At 48.9% G+C, this 24121-nt stretch overlaps 1 protein-coding gene across 7 annotated transcripts in view; it reads right to left on the reverse strand.

Moving 5' to 3' along the window:
* SEMA5B (semaphorin 5B) overlaps positions 1–24121 on the reverse strand; it is a 115606-nt gene that overhangs the window by 34458 nt on the left and 57027 nt on the right. For all 7 annotated transcript variants that reach the window (XM_079155290.1, XM_079155289.1, XM_079155286.1 and 4 more), the window contains exon 2: positions 3649–3852. In XM_079155290.1, coding sequence (XP_079011416.1) covers positions 3649–3802 — 154 coding nt within the window. In that variant the 5' untranslated portion in view covers positions 3803–3852. The remainder of the gene's footprint in view (positions 1–3648; positions 3853–24121) is intronic.

A 24121-nucleotide genomic window follows, 5' to 3' on the forward strand; every position in this document is an offset into this window, starting at 1 on the left:
CCACGTCTCCCATCTCGGCCCACAGCAGCTTAAGGCTTTTGCTCAGTCCATGCCTCACAGCTGGGAGGGACCTGGCACCAGTGCGGGGAGAGCAGTGGTGCCCGTGGGGTGCAGAGGAAGGGGACTGGGAGGCACTGCACTTCACACAGCGCACTGGCTACTGGCGCTCATCAGGCCCAGAGGAGGGCGTGTGTGTGTGCGCGTGTGTAAGTAATCCGAGGGAAATAAATCATTGCTCATTATCCCTCCACTACAGAGTAAAAGCAGCCCTTCATTTCTGCACGACAGGCAAACACTTAATCGCTCCCTGGAGAACTGGAGGTTTTGCGAGTTGGATGTTTTTCAGAAAACTGTGATACGCACATTTTAAAAAAGAAGAAATTCTGCAACAAAATGGAGCAAACTCCGTGGGCCTGCCCCTGCTCCTGGCAGTGAGTGTGGGTTGACAGAACCATCGTGTAGCCTCCATGGCCTTGGGCAAGAGGTGTAAGGAGTAGATCTTAAGTCCAGGGGTTTGGGACTTTAGCTGACCTCAGGGGCACTCTTGAAGTCTTGGTAGGATGTTGTATCACCTTAGAGATTAAATCAAGGGCCTCCCCCTCCAGGAAGACCACCTGGGTTATAAACCTCTCCACTCTGATCTTATTGTGTTCTTCCACATTCTTTCTACCCTTCATGTTCCACTCACACTATATACTACTGTCACTGTGAATGTGCTTATGTCGTGTGTGTGTGTGTGTGTGTGTGTACACTTTAATTTTCCCTGCCGACAGGAGCATTCCAGATGTGGGTAGCTGGGGGAGGGAGGAGGCGGCAAGGCCAGTGCACAGCAAATACTTCATCTGGGGACTTAGCTCAGTCTTCATTCAGGTTCTTCTCCAGGAAGGAGGGAAGAAGAGGAAACTGAGCCAGAGCAGTAGACAACGGGGACAGAGGGGTTGGGGGCCTCTTCTAGTGTCTGTCCCTCCCGTCGAGCCCCTCAGGAACGCACATGGCAAATGGAAAGGGGTGAGGCAGGCGAGAGCCGAGGCCAGCGCAGCGCCGCGCTGCGGTCCTGGGGAGGCTTGGGAAGGGAGCCAGCCTCCTCGTATTAAACAGGCAAAGGGGACCAGAGGGAAGGCTGTCTTTAAAACACCAAGCACGTCCTGAGCTCCGTATGCAGCAAAGGCTTTGGACGGCGACTTTAAGAGAAAAATGACATTCTCCATGACGCGCCTGTGATTTTAATTATAGTCAATTCAATTACCCACTTTGTGGATTAACCACTGCCAGTATTAACTCCAGTCTGGCTTCTCCCTGCCTCCTAGAAAGGATATGCTGTGGCAAACGGAACAAAAGGCAGGCCGAAGAGAAACACAGGTGGGCCCGCCAAAAAGAAACCCTGGGGAGAATATTTAACCTTACAAAACAGAAAACCCACCAGTCAGATTCTGGAACTGGCAGCTCCTCTGGAGTACTTAAGGGGTTATTTACAGATCTGTCAGGTGTCAGGGGAGAGGGAAACTCACAGCTGCAAGGTGGGAGGCCTACAGATCAGTCAGGAATGAAGGGACACATCTTGGAAGGTGGGGGTCAGGACTGTGCTGGGTTAGTGCAAATTCTCTGGAACCTGCCGGGCCTTGACCCTCACCTAGTGTGAACTGAGTCTCTACCGTGTGACCGGAGTGCTAGAGATGTAAGCAGAACCGAGAAACAGTCCCGATTTCAGGTCAGCTGCACTGGGGGGGGTCCAAAGGCAGCCACCTATGAAGAATGACATGAGGTAACTGAGTCCCCAAAGGAAATATGGTTTACTCCCTAGACCCCATCGCTGGGCTCTGTGTCCGCACCATACAGGCCCACAAAACTGGTGAGCCCTGCATGTGCAAGACCCTATGTTTGATCCCCAGCCCCCTCACCCATCTCTGCCACATACACACAAACACACACACAAGCGATAATTTGATGAATGGATAGGAAAACCCAAAGTTGTCAGCATGGGGAAGTGGGTGGTGATACTTTCATTTCCAAGAGGTTGGAGTGGGAAGTCAGATCCGTTTAATTCACACCTCAAGACCAAAATAGTCTCAGGGAACCCAGGCACTCAGGCTCTTCCACCAATCCCTGCCACACACACATGATCTGCCCAGACGCAGACCAGCCTGACAGGAGGGGAAGGGGGCAAGGATTCCCTGGAATCGGTCCAGGCCATAGTGCCCTCCACAAAGTCCTTACGAGGAAAGCTCCACTAGGAGCTGTCACAGGGGCCCCCAACAGCCCTGGGAATTCTGTACCTTCTGCCCCTCACTTGGCCCTTCCCTTCAGTGACAACCACCAGCATCCAGGGGCCATCAGAAATCCGAGGCTATGTGCGTCCTGCAGGCTCAGGACTTGCTAATTGACTCTAATCCACTTAAGCTTCAAAGCTGGGCTCCCAGCTTTGAACAGGACGTGCAGAGAGGACAGCTGGAAACGTTCCCTCTTGGAGAGGGGAAGTAGAACCCACACTTTCAAAGTGCCCCCTGTGTCTCCACCCAGGAATCCCCCAACTCTCATCCTTGTGGCCCCCTCTGTCCCTCAAATCCCACTCTAGCCTTAGAGTCATCGATTGCTTTCTCTGCTCTGGTTGCCACCACTGGGCCCACTGACCATGGAGAATCCCACAGGACACAGGAGGGGAGAGCACCTGATCGCTCTATCACAGGCAGTGGAGTCAGGAGACAGACCTACCTTGAGCTTCTGCCCTGACAGTCTTTCCAGCCCCCATGCCTCAGTCTTCCTGTTTATAAAAGGAGGTGACTATCCCCTTGCCCTGCGGGCCCTCCCCGACAGAGTTAATATGCGGAGGGAGTAGGCCAGTGTTGATCAGACTCCAGAACCGAGGGATCCCTGAGATTACACCTGCAGATCCCAGTGTGAGCCACTGCCACAAGGCGGTGGATTCTGAAGTTTAATTGAGATTGTAGCACAACTAGAGACCCTGAAACTGGTTAATGGGAGAACATCCAGGCCTCTCTTGTATTTGTGTTTTGCTTTGTTTTTTGGATTATCATCAAATGTATGTACTAATTTTAGAAATCATGGAGAACTTATGGACCCTTTGGAATATGTCCAGTGATTCACAAATCCCACTTTGGGAAACACTTGAATAGGACACTCCCATGCTCTCCCTTGACACACAAAGGAATTATTAGTCACCAGGGCCCCCTCTTCATGAGGGTTCCCAGGACTCCAAAGCCAGGCATCCCTGCAGCTGACTTAGAGCAGGAAGGAAGCCTTCCAGAGATCTCCAGGCACTTCCTAATGAGTGGGTCATCATCATCCTGCCCCACAGAAGTCAAGGAATGGAGTCTACCTTCCAGAACAGTTAGAGCTGAGACCACCACCAAATCGTGGCCACTCTCACCTGGGCACATGTGACTTCATTCTCTAACAACAGAATCCCAGCAAAAGACTACACTGGCCCCAGGAGGTGAAGGAAGGGCCTGAATAAATTATCTGGAGACAAAAATTAGACCCCTCCAGCCCAGTGTTACCTGTTCTTAAAATATCTATCAGAGGATGAGTCTCAGTACCCTACAAGAAATGGACAAGGGCTTCCAGCAGTGGGGAAGACCTTGTTAAAGTCTGACTTAAGTCCTTCGGGACAATCATGTGGGATGCTCTCACCTTCAAAGGCCACGATAGGGTGCTCCCTCCGGCTGCATAGCTGCTGCTCACTGCTGGGCTCACTGGAGACATCCTGGGAGCTGGAGAGGTGGGAGACCAGCAGGGTGAGGCTGGGCAACAACAGAAAGATGGCCAGGGGTCTGGGTACCACCATGGTGGGCCCCTCTGCAGTCCTAGCTCCTGGAGGCAGGCTGAAGAGAGGACCTGCAATGCAAAACTCAGTCTCACCAAGCGCTCCCTCCATCAACGCCCACTTCTCTCAATTTCCTTGTGGTAGTCAGAGACCCCACAGGGTTTTTAAAGATAAATTGGCATTATATTTATGTTACTCGGCGTTTACTCTGCTCTCATAATGGAAAGTTATAGATCATATCTTGAAAGCTAATTTTCCTTGTAATGGTATTCTGGACAAAATTGACAAATTATAGAGCTTTTTCTATTATGATTCCAAATGGTTTAAAATTAGTTTTAATGATAAAGGTGGTATCTAATGGATTTTAATAAATGGAACTGGGGCAACATGTGGCTATTTGTAAAAACAAAATGAAACAAACAAAAAAACTTGAACCCAACTCCAACTTGGATCTTACATCCTATACTAGGAAAAATTGCAATTGGATAAAAGATTTAAATATTAAGGATAAAACCATAAAAATACTAGAAGAAAATTCAGGCAGAATTCTTTTTACCTTAGGAAAAACCATGACTCAAGATCCAGAAGCCATCAAAGAAAAGATTAGAAACTTTGACTACATTAAAAGCATAGACTTAGGTATGAATATGTAACAACAAACACTACTATTGTGAATAATTATGATGCACCAATTTAAAACAATGAGAAAAAGCACAAACTTGTGTGTGCCCCCTTCTAATGTTAAGCAGAATCAAAAGGCAAATGACAAACTGAAAAAAAAGTCACAATTCCTATCATGAACCAGGGATTAATATTCCTACTATATAAAGAACTCCTGGAAACCAAAAAGAAAAAGATCAACAATTCAAGTAGGAAATGGGTAAAAAATATAAAAACAAAAAGGGCTTAAAATACAAATGACACATATTCTCACTCATAAGAAGTGCAGTGCCAACAAACACTTAGACTGAAATACCACTTCTCAACTATTAAGGTAACAAAAATCCAAGTTAGACAACACACTTTTTGGTGAGTCCTATGGGAAAGGGGCTAGTATGTGCAAAATGACATATTCCCATGGAGGGAAACTGGGCGTGTCTGGCAAAACAGCCTGTGCACTTACCATCTGACCCTGTAACCAATTCTGGAGGACTAGGCTTGTACTCCTCAAAGTTGGGGGTGTGTAGACAAGTGTGGATTCACACTGAAATGGTTCTGCAGTGAGTCAGATGCAGAATCTGAGAGTCAGTGTTTAAAACCTTTATAGTAATAAATTTTATGTGTATTAAAAATATTTAGAGCTCAGGGTGCAACTCATTGACAAAGTGCTTGCCAACCTTGTCATGATCCCCAGCACTGCTGAAAGAGAGAGTGAGAAATAAAGACAGAGAGAGAGAGAGAGAGAGAGAGAACAAAATATTTGGGCTTGTATTTTTGCATGTTGTTTATCAATTCTCTTCTCTAGTAATTTACTTTTATTGAATTTTACATAAGTATCCATCTGCAACAGATTGCAAATTGAAAAATCAAACCTGCTCTGTCACCACAGATAGTTAAGGAGCAAAAATAGACTACAGAGGCACCTGCACATGTGCAAAGTGACTTATGTATGAGATTATTCACTGTGACATTCTTTGAAATGATAGAAAGGCAAAAACAACCAGATATCTAAAAATAGGCTGCTTAATTAAGCTATGGTGTGTCTTTGTAATGGAGTACTATGCAGCTGTAGAGAAGAATGATTTTCTTTTCTATGAAATGAAAGGTTGAACTAGATCAAGGGCTTCTGACAAGGGATGAGGTGAATCCTTCCCCAGGGGGAGGAGGCCTGGGTTGACAGGTGAGGGCTTCCACAGATGAGAGCCACAGGACCAGAAGCCACTGAGGTTCTTCCTACTCCAGGACATTTGCTCTTAACCCATTGCCTCTACCTTGCTCCAGGTCTGAAAAATAACAGTAAGATCATTTTCCTCCTGCCTAAGGCTCCCGACAGATGTGAAATGGGTTGATATTCATTATCTGAACTGCCGCCAGTCTTCAAGAAAATGACAGACACAACTAGTCTATCCTGCCCCATGCAGTACCCTGCAAGGAATTAGGTCCCATATCCCCTCTTGGATCCCCTCATTCTCAGGCACAAACACACACATTCTCTGCCCTCCTGGAAGCTCCTGGTCACTCCTCTCAGCAGACACGCTCTGGGAGAGAAGTTGAGTCCAAACTTTCTCACACCATCACTCACACTGTGTTTGTCTTGGTGCTAGGCTGAGCCTTCTTGCCATGTGGGGTTTGGCTCTTCTGCTTCATCCTTGGTGCCCACAATACCCCTTCCCCAACACTGGTCCCTGACCTCTCGAACACAGCCACAGAAGTGGGGAATGGCATGCCAAAGGACAAGAGCAACCTTCTGGAGCCAGACAGCCTGAGGTCAAATTCCAGTTCTTTTCCTTACTATGTGACTCAGAAAAATATTTCACCTCTCCCTGCTTTAAGTTTCCCAAATGGGGAATGATATTAATGATATCCACTTCATCAGCAGTTGTGAGGATTACGGGAGTTAGACAGTGAGCGACCAGTGTCAGCGTCCTGCTGCAGGCAGGAGCGGGGCACTGGTGTGTTCCCTTGGGTCCTTTGACATTGTGCTGGATACTTCCATTGGGGCCTCCAAATCTCTTTCTTCCCCCTGCTCTATCCCTGCCAGGGTCTGTATAGACTGCGTACAGGCCTGCCTTCCCTCTGTCTGGGTTTGGCCAATGGAGGGAGAGGGCGGAGGAGAAAGCAGTGGGAGCTGGCCACATCCCCTACAGTCCTGCTCCTCTGCTTCCAGGTTTCCCAAACTCTCCCGCCCTCCTCCCTTCAGAACCAGGGGTGGTACCACCCCCATGGTTACCAGCCCCAGGAGACGGCACAGCCAGCATCCATATGGTTCCCGGCCCCCTTCCATACCTCGGTGAACAGTTCCCTTATTCAACTTAGCCCATGTGAGCTCACCATCTGCATCCTAGGGTCTGGGGGCTTCTGACACAACACACCATCAGCGACCTTGGCTTGGGCTTTTCTCCCAGTAGTCCCCAAAGGCATCTAAGGTGGCAAGGCGCTTGTCCTCCCTCATCATCCTCAACCCTCCCCTGCCCTCACGCTCCCCACCCAGCTTCCCTTCTTCCCACCCAGGTCTGACCACCACATAGCCTAGGAGACCCAGGCCCAGCACTCTGATCAGACCCTGAGCCCAGGGGCTTGAATTGAAAAAACACCCTTGGCCCCTTCTCCTCCTTGAGTCCCCAGGCCCTAAGTCTCCTAAGTTCTGCAGTAGAAGTTCCATTCTCATTGTGGTATTTATGTAAATATGTCCTCCAAGTCCTTCCTGAATCAATAATTGCTAAATTAATTTCACCCTGTCTACTTGGTCCTCAGCACAGCATAATATCTGTCTGCTGTTTCAGAAGAGGGATGCAGGGGACATGATGGGACAGGGCAGGGAGAAGATCAGGGCCTGGATCCGGGATCTCCACTACTCAGTTACCTTCCCTCTGGGTGAGGAAGGAGAAAGACAGAGAGAAAGAGGCACCTGGACATGTGCACACAGCACACCCCAGAGGTACCCAGAGGCTGCAGGCACATCAGGCAGGCCACAGGAAAAGCCTGCACTCAGGTTAGTGTCCTAGTTGTCGGCAGCCAACTCTGGGAGTCCAACAGGGGCTCACGTTAGGGCTATTTTGCCATCACGTCAAGGACCTCCTTCCCCCATGGCGGGGAGGCAGTGGGCCCAAAGAGGGGCATGAAGCAGGGTCAGAGGAGCAGAAGGCTAGGAAGGGCTGCCGTGTGGGGTGCTGATGACGAAAGCGCAGTGGGCCAGGGCTGGCGGCTTTGCAAATTTCAGCAGAACCAGGGATTCTGCTGCACCCTAAAAAGAGAAGAGTGGATGATTCTCACATCACTGAGTGGTACCAGGCCTGACCTTTGGGCAGAGCTCTAAATACTTGGATTTTATTGTTATTGTTGTTTTGGTATTGGGGATTGAATCCTGGGACACTCTGCCACTGAGCTACATCCCCAGTCCTTTTTGTTTTTTGAGACAGAGTCTCACTAAGTTGCCAAGGCTGGCCTTAAACTTGATCCTCCTTGAACTTGTGATCCTCCTGCCTCAGCCTCCTGAGTAGCTGAGATTACAGACATGCACCACTATGCCTGATAGAGCTCTAGATTGGGTGTGTTCATGAGTGTGTGTGTGTGGTGTGTGTGTGTGTGTAGGGGTGACTTCCCAACTCCCAAGGATTCCCCATCTTCAGAAATTATCCACCCTCCACCCATAGCCGAAGGGGTAGGCCTCAGAAGTCTCTTCTGTACCATGTGATCCCCACCCCAACCACAGTTGCTTGCACCAGGGTGGACATATGATCAAAATAGACCAACCAGGTGCTCTCTCACAGCAATTTGGGTGTGCAACCCCCAAGGGTCAAGTCAGTCTTTGCTAAAGAACCCAGAAGTTGGAGAGGTAGCCCTAGGGAGTGGGGGAATGGTCCTCTTCCACCGGCCATGTAGATAAGGACAATCTGAAGATAGAGACCAGTAACAGGAGACAGTAGAAACTGTCCAGAGCACTGACAGCGGAGTTCTAGGTCTAGCCCTTTCCTGAGGTCTGACAACATTTCACTTTTGTGAGCCATACCCCAAAGGTCCTGATAAAATTTCCCCTATTCTTGCTTAAGCCAGTTGGGTTGTGTGGAGCAGGAGTTGCCCCGGGCACTGCCTCCTGGGTGCGTTCTTGTCTCCCTCCTTTCTGAAGCACTCTGCACCATCGAGGGGCAGGACCAACACGACCTGGGAAGACTGACCTCTCCCAGCCCTCCTGACAGAGGTGGCCAGTGCGGAAGGTGGGAGGTGCCTGAGGAGCCGTGCGGGGCATGCTGGGAGTGGCTCTGAGAGGGCTTCCGTCCTCCCACCTGCTCCACAGATCCAGGTGGTGCGGGGTCCCATTAGCCTTGTGCAGCTGCTAAGGGCTCTTTAACCTGGAGCCGGGTGGTGGTGCGGGAAGGCAGGCAGAGGCCTGGCCGATGACACAGTCAGTTCTCCTCTGCCTACCTCCAGACTTCGTTCTCAGACTTGACTCTTCTTTTTATTTTTTTTCCTTTCCTTTTGTTTTAGTCAGCTTTTTCACGGCTGTGGATAAATGATCCAACCAGCACAATTATAGAGGAGGAAAGGTTTAGTTGAGGGCTCATGGTTTCACAGGTCTTAGTCCATAGAAGGCCAGCTCCATTCCTCGGGGTTTGAGGTGAGACAGAATATCATGGCAGAAGAGTGTGGCGAAGGGAAGCAGCTCACATCTTCAGGAAGCAGAGAGAGAAAGAGACTGCACTCTCCAGATACAAAATATACACCCCATAGCCGTCCCCCAATTCCCACCTCCCCCAGCCACACCTGCCACTTCATTTAATCCCATCAGGGATTAATTCACTGATTGGGTTAAGACTCTTAAAACCCAGTCATTTCTCCTCTGAACCTTCCTGCATTGTCTCACATGTGAATTTTTGGGGGACACCTCACATCACCATAACACCTTTTTTTTTCTTCTTTTTCCTGATGCTGGGCTTTGAACCCAGGTCCTTGAGCAGGGTAAGCACATGCTCTACCATGAGCCCTGCATTTCTACCTCTCATTTCTTTGTCTGTAAAATGGGGAAAATAATGCCCATCTCTTAGAGTCGCAAAGAGTAAATAAGATATTTTGTCACGGCTTAGAATGGCACCTTCCATGGAGTAAGTGCTGACTATCATCATTATTATTAGAGATGAATACACTCCTAATTTGTTTAAGCTCTATTTTTTCAGGTCTCAATTTTCATTAGACAAACACCATTTCTATCCCAATATGGCTTGGTTTCTTATACTTATAAGAATATACACACATTCCTAAGACAAATAAGAATTTCTATTTCTAATAGATATGCCTAATCTCATGTTAAAACAATCTCAATTTCTCCACCAGCAGAGCATAGCAAGAGGCCATCTGATTTTCCTGTTGGCTGTACAGTATAGCAGAAAGCCCTAAGCGTGGGAGAATGCAAAATCTGGGTGTAAAAATCTCAGGTCATCACCTATAACTAAGGCTAATAATTTCTTGCCTTAGAGAGAGATGCTTTGAAGCACAGAGTAGGCCTTTTATAAAACACATTCCTGTAAGTTGATTTGTATACACAAAACACTCAGATAGTTACCATTCATTTATACGATAATTCACTGAGTACTTACTGAACACCTACTATGTGCCAGACCCTGTACAGTGGGGAAGCAGAGGTGGGAGAGGCTCGCATGACAAAAGTGTGCTCCCTGCCTGCAAGGAGCTTACAGTTTAATGATGTGTCTATGAGGGCAGAGGCAGTGACCCAGGACCTGGGGGCACAGGGGACACATCTGTCTTCACGCTGTCTCTGGCTGCTTGTCACTGACATCGTGGCGGGGTGCTCTGGGAGTGGGGGAAGGGAGGTGCTGCACCAGCTGACTCCAGCTATTTTGGGAAACCCTGAGCTACGAGGAAAGCATTTTCCCAAATCTTAGGCCAGAGCTTCTCTTGCCTTCGCTGACGCTGCGGCCCCAATTCCTGTGGGTCCTCACTATGGGTCACTCTGACAGAGCCTGGAGACGTGTGAGGTGTGCGCTGGTGTGTGAGACAGAAGGAGCACTCACGCAGGCACCCGTGAGGGCTGCTCGCCTGCTCTGGGACTTCCCGGGGGCCTGTTTTCCTGTTTTCCCAGCACAGATAGTAAGAGGAGGATTCGCTGGAACTGAGGGAGGGGAGGAAGTCTCAGAGGGATAGTGAGGGAGAGCGAGAGAAGGGCAGACAGCCAGGGCAATTGGGAGGTCCAGTCTGAGGGACCTCTGCTCTTCATGCTGGGGCGAAGAATGAGGGAAACAGGGACTCAGAGTGTGCGTGTTAGCGCTGTATTTCCCACACAGCCAAAACTGGCCCCCGATAGGCTCTCTCTGCACAACCATGTCCTCCCCTGCCTGCCAGAGGGCCCACTGGGGGCCATCTATTCACTTATCATTCCATTCAGTATGAGGAGGAATAAGGGGGGTGTCCTAGCTCCCCAGCAGTTCACAGCCCACTGTGAGACCAAAGCATGGGTAGATCAGTAGGGGAAGCTGGAAGCTGATGAGGGGGTCCCATGAGGTACAAAATGCCCTGTGGAAACAAGTGAGAGGGCCGCCCGTGAGAAGGAGGCCTACGATGTCTGTAGTGGAAGGCAGACCTCAAACAGGGTCTTGCTTCCCCATCCAACAGGGCACTCCAGACTGAAGGGACAGCATGGCAAAGACTTGGCCCTGGAAATCCTGAGATAATCCACAGAGGCTGGGGATGTGGGCAGAGGGAGATGCAGAGGGAGGCAAGTCTGGAAACTGGGCCAGTTCATGGTGAGACTTGAGAACAAAGCTAAGCTCCAGGAGGGTTTTTGTTCGTTTGTTTCCTTCAGTGCAGGAGGACCCAGGGATAGTCAGGGACAGTGGAAGGATGCAATCAAGTCTGAACTTTAGAAAGTCAGGTGGCACCAGGCAGTGGGAGGGAGGGCTAGAGTAGGCTGCTTGTCCTAAGGCACTCAGAACTGGAACTGGGCACCTTCTTATTCAAGACAGCCCAGTGTGACACCCAAAGCACGGGTGTTGTGTACCCATTGTGGAGGACACACAGCTCTGCTGCAGGGCTGGGCCCCACAGAGGCAAGGAGAAGGGAACTGGAGGCCCAGGTCAGAGGCCATGCTGGCCATGAAACGGTACCAGGCAGCTTGAGGAGGATCCCTCAAGCTACTGCTGACAAGAAGGCCTCCTTCCAGAGCAAGCAGGGACCTCCTCTCTCTCTCTCTCTCTCTCTCTTTATTTTATTTTATTTTACTATTCTTAGTTGTGGATGGATGCAATACCTTTATTTTGTTCATTTAGTTTTTTATGTGGTGCTGGGGATGGAACCCAGTGCCTCACTAGGTTCCATCTAGGCAAACACTCCACCACTGAGCCACACCCCAGCCCCTCTTCTCTTTTTAGAGGGAAAAAAATAGTGTTAACAGAGGGAAAAGGCAACTTATAACCCTAAAGATGAAGGCTGGAGTAAAAATGACTGAAGCCAATTGAGCACACACCTGTCACTGTACTAAGTTCTTGACCTGCAAGATATCATGGCAACTCCACAAGAAAGCTGGTCACAGTGGAGTTTTATTCAGTCATAAAGAAGAATGGAATTATGCCATTTGCAGGAAAGTGGATGGAACTTGAGAACATTATGTTAAGTGAAATAAGCAAAACCAGAAGGTCATGGGTCATATGCTTTCTATCAAATGTGGAAAGTAGAGGAAAAAAAGGAAGAGAGAAGTGTGGCGGGGGCAGTGTCATGAAAATCAAAGAGATAAGTAGAGCAGAGAAAAGGGACAGGCGCAGGGAGAAGGGGAGGGAAGAGGGAAATACAGGGGAATGACATTGGCCAAATTACGTTGTTCTATCATGTGCAGGTATGAATGTGTAACAACAGATCCCACCATATGTACAACTATAATATGCCAATAATATGGGGAAAAGAGGAAGCTTATGATCATTCTCAGTTGACAGGGAGGAAAGAGAGGGAATCAAGATTGGGACACTGGCCAAAGGTTCCAGCACCAGTTAACAATGGAGCTGGGATATGAAGCTTATACCGTGGGCCACTCCACTCTAAGGACACACCGACCCCAGTCCTGTGGACACATTCCTCAGCCCTGGCTCCACGTGCTCTACAAGCTGCCTTCGGAGTTTAATTTGGTTTCTGAGTGGGCTTTCCTAGCAGGGAGAGTACTTTCTGGCTATAAATTTTTAAGTTGACTTCCTGTTGCAAATCAGTCTCCTGTGAGTTAAGACTGTGGGAGCCACATTTTCCAGGTCCAGAGAGGCTCTGAAGAAACAAATTCCAGAAGTTCCCTATGGACAGGCAGGGCAGAGTCCAGAGTCCAGAGTAGGAGCCAGAGTGGAGACAGCCACCTGGCAGCCACCCCCAGCCCAGGCCCAAGAGCCAGGGCCCAGGGTGGGTGAGAGTGAAGGACGTGCTTCCTCTGGTCCCCACCCCAAGCTCTGTCCGCCCAGGAAGATCTTTAGGGAAGAGGCTGAGGCCAGTCCTCCTCTCCTGGACCCCTCCTTCCTTGCCTCCACTCAAAGTCTCCATTTGGCTGACTGCCTGGGAAGGGGGGAGAAAAAGAGAAGAAAAAGAAAAGAGGAAATAGAGGGGAAACCGAGAGCAGGGAAGAATGTCTCTCTCTGCAGTTTGGCATCAGGGGAGGGCATAGGGGCGCACTCCCTCCCCCACGCAGGCCTGGGTCACTGAAGTCCAAGGCTTCTCCCAAGGCAGGCAGGGAGGCATCTTCCCACCCACCCATCCCTCACACGTGGGGGGCCAAGTTTAACCAAACTCCGCACAAAGATAAAATTGAGATGCAGATTCCTTCCCTTTGCTCTGAATAGAGCAGATTGGATACGGATTTTCCTCTTTTCTTCCCAGTTAATCGCACTGGGGCCCAGAGGGAAGGTTGGGATCCGATTGGGGAGGGGTAGAAGCTCAGAAAGTTCTGGAACCTGGAGGGTAAGAGTGGAGGGATGCCTCTCCCGTGCCCTTTCCCAGGGGCAAGCTCATTCCTACCTCTGCATACTGTATTCTGGGCTCTGCTAGGGGTGGGGGTTGGGCTCTCCTCTCTTCCATACATTCCTAGATACTTCCAGGTCATGCATTTGTCCTGTCAGTTTTTGGAAGTCCTTCCTGCAGTCCCACTTTCCCTTGGAAAGTCTACACCTTTCCAAGTACAATTAAACACAGAGGCACGTGGGACATAAAAGGAAAATGTAATCAAAGGAAGGTTAACAAGAAGGGCTCTTACAGACCATTTGCAACTGAAGAAACTGAGGCTTTGGAGAGAATATCCAGTTTAAGATTGGATAGAGAACTAGTGGCAGAACCGAGACTAAGTAATAACAACAACCATGTTATTATGTGCCAAGTGGTGCTCTACGTTATCTATAGTATGTCATTTTAATCCACACAAGAGCCCCACGGATTAGGCACGTATTATTGTCATCCTCATTTCATGGATGGGGAAACTGAGGCACAATCCAGCTAAGTAACTTGTAAAAGGTCAAAATGGCCAGGTGCAGTGGCGCACACCTGTCATCCCAGCAGCTGGGGAAGCTGAGGCAGAAGGATCATGAGTTAGTGAAGGCCTAACCAACTCAGTGAGACCCTATTTCAAAATAAAATATAAACAAAGGCTGGGCATGTGGCTCAGTGGTTAGGTGCCCCTGGGTTCAATCCCCAGTACCATAAAAAAAAAAAAAAAAGGTCGAACTGGTAGGCGCTGGATCCAAACCTAGAGTTGGTCTCAGCACAGCACACAGGACTCAGCCATTCAGAAAATGGCTTTACTTGACACAGACTTGAGAGTGGAGCCCAGGCCACTCCGGGGATCCTTACTGGAGGTGAAATCTCCTGAGCACTCTTTACGGTGACTCTGCATTTGTGATCATGGAGCCCGGACTTGCTTTTCTGAACAGAATATGTGGACTAAAGGTCAGAACTGAAATCAAGAACGTACAGGGACTGTTCCCATCACTTGAGAAAAGAGACCAGCGTACACATCCTGAGGACGGCTTTGTGGAGGAAGGCACACCGAAGGCACAGAGAGACCTGACGAGGAAGGGAGAGGACCTGGGTCACTGCCAGGCCAGGCCCTGCCGAGCTGTAGTGTGGCTTGAATTGGGTGAAGGCACGGTGGTTCCGGCCTTGCCCGGATCGGCTCCACAGATGGGAGTGGCGGAGATGCCACCCAGGTGATGAGGACCAGTCGGGCTTTATTTCCTGTTTCCCAAATATTCTGTAATATTTTATTGTTTTTGCAAGGAAAAGAAAACAAAGGAGACTTGCCTACTTTAATTACTGGAATTAAATGCCGAGGATGTTGCCAAACACATATCCCTCTTATCTATTCATTAGAGCAGCCTCCTGCCTCCTCCCTGCCGGCAGGCGCTCTCCATGAAAACATTTTGCTATCAGATATTCCGAGGCTGCATAAAATGGAAACTGCCTTTGAAAACATGCCTACAGCTCAAAAACAGATGCAAATCCAGTGAAGGGCCTGTCTTTCCTTGGGTTTTCCAGCAGATTCGCTCACTCAACACGAACCTTTGCGGAAGAAGGGCCATTTCTGTTCCCTCTCCTGAGCAACATCCAGAGAGCTAGTCCTATCCGTCAGAGGGTTCCAAAAGAGATGAGTGGTGGCACAACAATGTGAAGATACTTAATGCCACTGAAGTGTACCCTTAGCAGCTAAAATGGGTGGATGGCAGTGTCAAATAGTAGAGGCACCATGTAACATGGATGGTTAGTCAAAGAATCAAAAGTAGAATTACCATTGATTCAGCAGTTGCACTTCTGGATATTTACCCAAAATAATTAAAAGCAGGATATTGAAGAGATAGCCATGTCCATAGCAGCATTATTCATAATGGTTGGGTTGCAGGCATTCCAAGCAACCCCCAACCGATGAACAAATGGATACGCAAATGTGGTATAAATATTTATATATTGTGGAATATTATTCAGCCTTTAAAAAGGAGAAAATCAGCTGGGCATGGTGCACGCCAGTAATCCAAGTGATTTGGAAGGCTGAAGCAGGAGGAACATGAGTTCAAAGCCAATCTTAGTGATTTAGCAAGGCCCTGTGCAACTTAATGAAACCCTGTCTCAAAATAAAACACAATAAAAAGGGCTGGGGATGTGACTCAATGGTAAAGTGTCCCTGGATTCAATCCCTGGTACCAAAAAAAAGGAAGAGATTCAGACACGTGCTACAACCTGGGTGAAACTTGAGGGAATTATATAAAGTAAAAGAAATCAGTCATAGAAAGACAACCACTGTGTATATGAGGTACCCAGAATAGTCAAATCCATAGAGATAGTGGATTGGTGACTGCCAGGGCCCAAGGGAAGGGAAAGGAGCTGTTCACAGGGTGTAGCGTTTCCGTTTTGCAGAATAAACAGAGTTCTAGAGATGGATGATGCTGATGGCCACCCAATAATGAGTGTTCCCCAAACAACTGAATTTTAAAATAGCTAAGAAGGCAAACTCCATCAGTATAGATATCCTTACTATACTACACATATACATACATTTGTAGTATATGTAAACTATAAAGCAACATTTTTTTTAAAGGAAAAGCTCCTTAAATACACTGAACCCAGATCCCTAGAAGTGTGCTAATGACCCCTCCCCAGATGAAGGGGTCTTTTTTCTGCCCTCCCTCAGTCCTTCACCCACTGACAGCTCCTCCCCCTCCCCCAGGGCACACTGACCCCTGACCAGTGAGTGAAGTCAGTTCTTCACTGTCCATCCACACCTTGACCATCTTGCTGGGGCATCAGGAGGTGGAGTGAGGCTACGGGCACCCAAGGCCCAGGGACCAGATGAAACCACGCATGGAGGGGCAGAACCTCAGGAGTCCATGGCTGCATGATGAAGCAGGCACAGGAGACACGCTTGGTGTGGGGCAGGACTGCCTGATGGACCGTGAAGTGCTTGCCCACTGGATTCCTTTCCTGTTGCTGCTGTCACATGTGACCGTAGATCTAGTCGCTTAAGACAACACACCTTTCTTATCTTACAGGTCTCTGGGTTAGACGCCTGTCCTCGGTCTCACAGGGCTGAAGCCAAGGTGCTGGCAGGCAGTTCTCCTAGCTGGAAGCTCTAGGGGGATCAATCTCCTTCCCCTTTCCAGCTTCTAGAGGCCGCCCACGCCCCATCATCAAAGCCAGCAGCATCAAATTTCTCTAACCTTCTCCCATAGCTACGGCTCTGGCTCCCTGGGTCCACAACTGAGGAAGGTTGCCACTTGGAAGGAACCACGGGATTACACGGGGTCCACCCGATTAATCCAGAAAAATCCCTCCACCTCCCGGTCCTTAATGGAATCACAACCACAGAAGTCCCTTTTGCCATGTCAAGTGTCATAGTCACAGAGTCCAGGAATAAGGTTGGGGGCTCTTTGGTGGCCATTATTCTGTCTGCCACACCCAGCTCAGGTCTCCCACCCCAGGGTAAACACCTTTCTGGCATCCAGAGAGTCATCTGTGCCTGAATTTCTGAGAAAGAGGAGCAGCGGTTGGTAACTGCCCCCGGCAAGGCAGGTCACTCAGTGTCAGGGAGAGGAAAAGGCCACTGGAGGGAACAATCAGGGAGCATGGATGTGCAGCCTGAGGGGTGGGAAGGGGGAGGACCAGAGATGCAGAAATGACAGGCACAGGACAGGGTGAGAGTCTGTCCTGTGGGAACTGCCACAGAGGGGAGGTTATAGGGGAGACCTCACAGGTGAACCGCACGGCAACAGAAAGTTCATGAATACTCGCACCAGAGTCACACTAAAGGATGACCATTATTCACTTCCCTAAAGGATTTTCCAAAGCATTCTTCAAGTAACAAGTTGCACTGTGTTCTTAAAATAGGATTTACACCCGATTTTTCAGTAACACATACAGGGATGCTTGTAAATCTATGGAAATGAAGTGAGACCAGTAACATCTGCCGATTGCCTTCTGTGCTGCTGGTGTCACAGGGAGACGGAAGGAGCCACCAGCTGAGAGACAGACTCTAACACCAACGTGAACGTGAGCACACGCATGCACACCAATGGAAACCGTCCCTCTGGGCATTCCGAAACTCATTTCACATGAGAACAAACCAAGGCTAGAGAAGTGGGGGACAGGTCCTCTCAAAGAACCAAGTCTGGAGCTGGTCCAGGACTCTGGCTCCAAAGCCCTGTTCTTTGGCCTCTCTACAGATGGGAGAGATTTTTTTTTTTTAATTTATTTTTATTGTAAACAAATGGGATACATGTTATTTCAGTTTGTACATGGAGTAACAGCATACCATTTGCATATTCATATATTTACATAGAGTAATGATGTTTGATTCATTCCGTTATTTTTTTCCTCCCCCCCACCCCTCCCACCTCTCTTTTCCCTCTATACAGTCCCTCCTTCCTCCATTCTTGTCCCCCTCCTACCCCCCATTAAGTGTCATCATCCGCTTATCAGTGAGATCATTCCTCTTTTGGATTTTTGAGATTGGCTTATCTTACTTAGCATGATATTCTCCAATTCCATCCATTTGCCTGCAAATGCCGTAATTTTATTATTCTTTATAGCTGAGTAATATTCCATTGTATATATATACCACAGTTTCTTTATCCATTCATCAATTGAAGGGCATCTAGGTTGGTTCCATAGTCTGGCTATTGTGAATTGAGCAGCTATGAACATTGATGTGGCTGTATCACTGTGGTATTCTGATTTTAAGTCCTTTGGGTATAGGCTGAGGAGTGGGATAGCTGGTAGGTCCCAGCTAATGGTAGGTCCATTCCAAGTTTTCTAAGGAATCTCCACACTGCTTTCCAGAGTGGCTGCTCTAATTTGCAGTCCCACCAGCAATGTATGAGTGTACCTTTTTCCCCACATCCTTGATGGGAGAGATTTTCAGGGCAACCAGAAGTTGTGTGTTTGTGTCAGTAACGGGAGCTGCAGTCCTGCTACGTGCGCTCACGGAGGATGAACAGAAAATGTGGAGGGTGGTTGTTTCTTGGAGGTCATTTCTGGGATGACACTGAAACTTTCAATTAGAGACAAGGCTTTCATTGTAGTTATTAGGGGTAAGACTCCTGGAAGAGGTAAACATGCCACAATGACAGTGGTTGACTTCATGTCTTGTTGGGGAGTCTGCTGTAGTGGTGAGGAAGAAGAATCCCAGGGTAACAGAACAAGGGCAAGTCATATTGACTTCCTTGGCCACAAGGCCTTCTGGAAACTCTACTCGTGCTTCAACACAGGTGACACACAGGAATGTGCCATGAGGCAGTGGACCCTCTGCCTGCTTCTCTGTCATCACATGTCCAGGTTCCTTCCAACCGCCTTGTTGGCCCTAACTTTCCTTTCTGCTTCTTCCTTCCAAATGTGTGGTTCTCCAAGGTTCTAGTCTCAATTCCCTCTTCTGTCATCCTGCCTCCTTCTGGATGGCTTCATCCAACCCAGAAGCTCATTTCCCCTGCTCCATCAGCTACCCACACCCAGCCCCTCTTTCTGGACTCTAGACCACGTGGCCATCTCCATCTCACTGGGACTGCCTGCCCCAAATGAACTTGTCATCTCTCTCCTTTCACCTGCTTCTCCCACATTTCCCATATCTGCTTGTGGCCCCACAGTCCTCCCTGGTGTCCAGATTCACATCGCAGCATTCCTAGATCCCCCTCACCAGCAGCTCCATATCCCGTCCATTATCAAGTCTTGTAATTCGATCCTCAATAGTGTTTTCCAAACCCTGACGTCCTCAGGATGGGCAGGTAACATAGGAGCCAAGTGGATGGGGTGGGGACCATGTAGCTGACTGTTGTGAGGACACAGGTCCAACCCTGCCCATTCTTAAAGAAAATCTACATACATGGATTTGCATCAAATTCCCTCATGTTTAGATGTTGGCAACCATTTGCATTTTTTGAAATCCCTACATGTGCCAAAGAAAACATATCTGTCTGGGCCTCTGGACTTCTCTCTCTCCCAACAGTCCTTCTCTCCACTCTCACTCCAGTAGTCTAGGGTGTCCACACCTCCCTTCTGTGCAATGGAGCTGCTCTGGAGAGTCTCCCTGGCTGCTTTCTCCCTCTACCCTCCACTGGCCTCGGGCTCTTCAGCTTTCAACTCAAGGCCCTCCTGTGTTGGAAAGAATGGTGAGGTGAGGGAGATGGAGAAGAGAAGGCTGATGCCAGTCAGGGTGACAGAGCCATTAATTAACAGAGTTAAACATCTGGTGTTTAATTAACACCCTTCCTCTGCTTTCATTCTCCCTCCCATTAACTTTCCCAGGGGGCTCCATGGTGGGTAAGCTGAGCAAAAAGCAGAACTGATTCCTGGCTGAGTCAGGGAAGGGATGGAGAGAGGCCTGGGCTTAGTTCCTCAGTGCTGAAGGACAAGAGGACAAGAGTTCTCTGAGGATAGGCTAGGACGAAGCAAGTTTACCTGTCAGCAAGAGAGACTATGGTTAGCCCAGAAGTTTCTTGGGCAGGGACTGGGGCCAGAAGCTTGGTGCCTAGGATCATACAAGGAAGTCCACAGCTGTCCTGTGGCTAATACTGTTGCTTGCCTCTCTGATATTTATTCCTCGATAGCAAACCCCTGGCTGCACAGAGGGGCCACATTCCTACACCTGGTGGGACTCTTGCCTCTCTAGTCTCTCCTGCAGTCATGGCCTGTGTTGTCTTGAGCTACAGCAGCCAGGATTTAACCATGAGACAAGGCAGGAGACGAGTCAAGAGAGTCACAGAATATCCTCATGCTGTTGAGCCAGTGAGCAAAGACTGGGGTGTTGGGAGGCCCAGACCCTGGGATCCAGGGACTGCAAAGTGGACCTCAGCGTGGGCAGCGGAGTTCTGAGGGGGGCCTCTCAGTTCTGCCTCCCCAGCACCAAACACAGAGCTTGCTGTGCAGTGAGAGTTTAGTCAACACGGTTTGTATGAATCAATTCATGAATGGAGGGACATGTCACTTCTTGGCACAGGTGTCCAGTGATTGCCAGCTGGTAAGAAGGAATTCTAGAAATACCTTGAATCCAACTGAGTCAAGACCTGCCCTTCTTAGAGAACCAGCCAGAAACAGTCTCTCCTGCAGAAGTCCCCTCCCCTCCCCAGTTCCCATGATGCCCACCAATCCTCTTAATTGGCATTTAATCAAACCTTCCCTATTGCCTCAAAGCTGTTCCCTGGTTTGATTCTAAGACCCCTTGAAGCAGACATCACCATCCTTTTTAAGCCCTGGAATCTGGCATGTCTTGAACACTGAAGGCACTTAAGACATGTTTCCATTGAGGGACACGCTTGGGAAGGGTGCTGGGAGGTTGACGACTTAATGAGCAGCTCAGAGAAGAGCATCTGAAAAAAACAATGGTTCCTAGATGTCTACAGTACTGTCTGAATTTTTACTATTAGACATGACTGCTTTGACTAGGTGAGTCACCTCAAGTAAACACTTGGCCACTCTGAGCAAGTTTTGTATAGGGGAAATCGTCATAATAAGACCTGTTTCACAGTGCCATTGTGGAATCAAGTCAGCATGAAAGTTTAGCATAACACAAATGGTGTGACTCTACATCAGGTACAACCAGAGAAATGAATAGTTGTGCTCCATTCGCATAGTGAATCGAAATGTATTCTGCTGTCATGTAGAACTAATTAGGACAAATAAAAATTAAAATTAAAAAAAGAGTTCAGCATAAGAATGTTTATTATGTCTTTAAATGTGATTAGTGTTGGAAGAATCATCTCAGGAGTTACTCACTTTTGAATATGATCTTGTAGATGTAGGGTCAAGAAGCTCGGATTTCCCTTTCCCAACCACCTCACCAATGGCCTCTATTCTATCTTCGGAAGTATGTACAAAATATCTTGAATGGAGTTTCACAGAAGAGATAGAGGCGGCAGGTGTAGCAGGTACTGCTGTTCCTTACCAGCTCCCCACTTCTGGGCCAGGGCACCCCTCCCCAGCTACTGCTGGAGTTGGTGGTTAATGTCTGTGCAGCCTCCTCCAGAGGCCCGCCTGAAACTTAAGGGGGTCTTCTCTTCAGACACACCCAGGAGACAACCGTCACCCCCCACTCCAAGGCCAATAAGAAACACTGATAGAAGAATAGAAAAGACCTGTACTCCATGCCCCAATGTATACAGGTGTCAAAAGTCCTGTGGCTCAGGTCATGCTCAGGGCTCCACATGGGATCAGTCAACCTGACTTCTCCCTCTGCTGCACCTGCTTCTTCATGGGACCACTCCCCAGTCAGTCACCTGCACAAGAATCCTGGCTCAGGTTTTGACTCTGGTGAAACTGACCTAAGACTAGTCTTTGGGGGCCTTTGCCGAGGAGGTAGGCGAATAAGCAGGCTGGTGTCAGGACAGAACTGCACACTTCTCACTTGGCTCACTTTGCTGCCAGCTCACCCCGTGCGCCAGAAAGGCCAGGCACCAGGACCCAACTCTCAACCCTCCCAATGCTGTGGCTTTGATCCCAGCTGTCTGTATCTGCATCCTCCCTGCACTCCTGACCTCCCTGTTCCTGGTCTTTCCAAGGAAATGTGCAGATCCCCTCCAAGGCCCAGAAATGTTTTTCTGGAAAGCTGTAAATCCAAAAATCAATCGGTCTCCATGTCACCAGATTATCCGGATGGGCCCCCAGGAACGTTAAGGTTCATAGACTCACAAAGTATTAGTGTAGAAAGGACCTTGGGAGGCAATGGAACTCCCCTCTGCAGTTTAATGTGGATTATACTTCTGTGACTATGCCTCTCCCCTCTCACAATCATGATCATTTTGGTCTGCTTTATTCTCCTCTAAACCATTTACACAGCTAGACAGAGTGAGAAAAGCATGAATGCTAATCCCCCACCCCAGGCCCTTTTTTTCAGTATTGGTTTCCCCAGAGGCAAAGAACCTGAGTCAGAGAGAGACGGTAATTCTGATGTGAGGGTCCAGACCCCAGGAAAGGCAGGAGGAGCAGCGGTTTGCCCTCTAATGTGCCCCCCATAACCCTCCCAACACAGTTGGGAATCCATTCTTTGGTAAGAAGGGGCAGGGGGAAATCAGTTCAATTTGGATCTGCCTGCTGTTAACAATTCCTTATGTGGGCATAATCTGAGGTAGCCCTGTCCCTCCTCTAGGCTCCATGCAAGACAGCTCCTCTCTCTCCAAGGTAGCTGGATTGGCAGTGGGTCACTTTATGGTGGCCATACCTCTTGGTGACCTCAGCAGTGTCTGGTACCCACCTCTGCCAGGATGTTCTTGCATCTTCTCTGTTGTATGAGCCAATGTTTATCAAGGGCCCCAGTGAATGCTCTGGGTCTCAAGTCTTGGGAGAGGTAGCTGTCTCTTTGAGGAAGCCCTCTTTTCAGTCTTCCCTGGTCTTCTGGTCATTAATTAATGCTTACTTCTGATTCCATTTTTCCTTACCAATGACCCCCCATTTGCCAAATCCCAGAAACCAGGCCTTCTGATGAAAATACACAGTGTATGCACTCTAATAATTATAATTATATATAAGCTTTGTTGCATTCATTATTCTAGGACAGACAGTGTGCTAATTGTTTTATAAACGTGATCTCATTTTATCCTCGCCATATGCCAATAAAATAAATAAGCTTTTCTGCCTTTTTGAAGATGAGAAAACTGAGGCTCAGAGAGTTGGGCGGCTTGCCCAGGGTCACATGGGAAGTGGCAGGGCCGAGATCTGCCCTCAGGTCTACTGGTTGCCAAGGCCCATGCTCTTAGCTCACTTGCTTCCCACCTCCATACACGGCTGCTGAAGAGATGGATCCCTCCAGAAGGAAGGGGAGGCTTGGTGCTCTCTCGACAAAGAAGAGAAGCTTCTGGGGCCTCCTCACTCCCTGAGCCCGGTTCAGTTCCTCTCCTTCCAAACACAGCTTCCTCCCTGTGTCCCCCAGTCCATGCTGGGTTCTAGGTCCATTTTCTTCATCTCTCACAGTCAGACTGCCTGCTGCTGTCAGGGCCTTTGATCATGATTCTCTATTCAGCTTCCAAGGACAGCTGAGGGCTCCATTCCAATTCTGCTCCACCCCCCAGACAAATAGCCTCTAGGTCCTTCCTGGCACCCACCTGCCTTGATATTTCCTTGCCCTGCTGAGCTTCTCATAGCTGCGGCCACCCGAGTCACCAGCCCCTTCTGCTCCTTCACTCTCGCCAGCATGGAGAAAGTCACTGCTCATTAGCTGTGCCAGCGGCGGGGGTGGCAGAGAGCAGCAAGGCAGATAATCCAAGGTAGTGGGGAATGTAAAAATCTCTATGTGGCTGTGGAGGGTATTTTTGGACTTACAGTTGAATGTGGGTGTGTGTGATGTGTTGGGATTTCACAACACTTCAAACCAAATCCTGAAGCTAAACCAGCAGGACCTGACTGCTGGTTTTAAGAATTAGAAAACTGGCCACCCTGTTCCTATTTCCTGCTAGGCTGGGTGGCTATGTGTCTCAGGCTGATGTCCAGCACCAGATGAGGCAGAGCAGCTATCTGTCAGACCCACACTTGCCCCTGACCCAGAGTTCAGACTGTGCAAATACAGATGCCCACAATGGCCAGGCAGCCAGGTGGGGTCGTGTATGCCTATAATCCCAGCAACTCAGGAGACTGAGGTAGGAGCAACTCAAGGTCTAGGTCGGCCTGGCCTACTTAGCAAAACCCTGTCTCAAAATGAAAAAGGCCTGGGGATGCAGCTAGGTGGTGGAACATGCTGGGTTCATT

Source organism: Sciurus vulgaris, assembly GCF_902686455.1.
Source record: "Sciurus vulgaris genome assembly, chromosome: 10".
In the NCBI taxonomy this organism is placed as follows: Eukaryota; Metazoa; Chordata; class Mammalia; order Rodentia; family Sciuridae; genus Sciurus; species Sciurus vulgaris.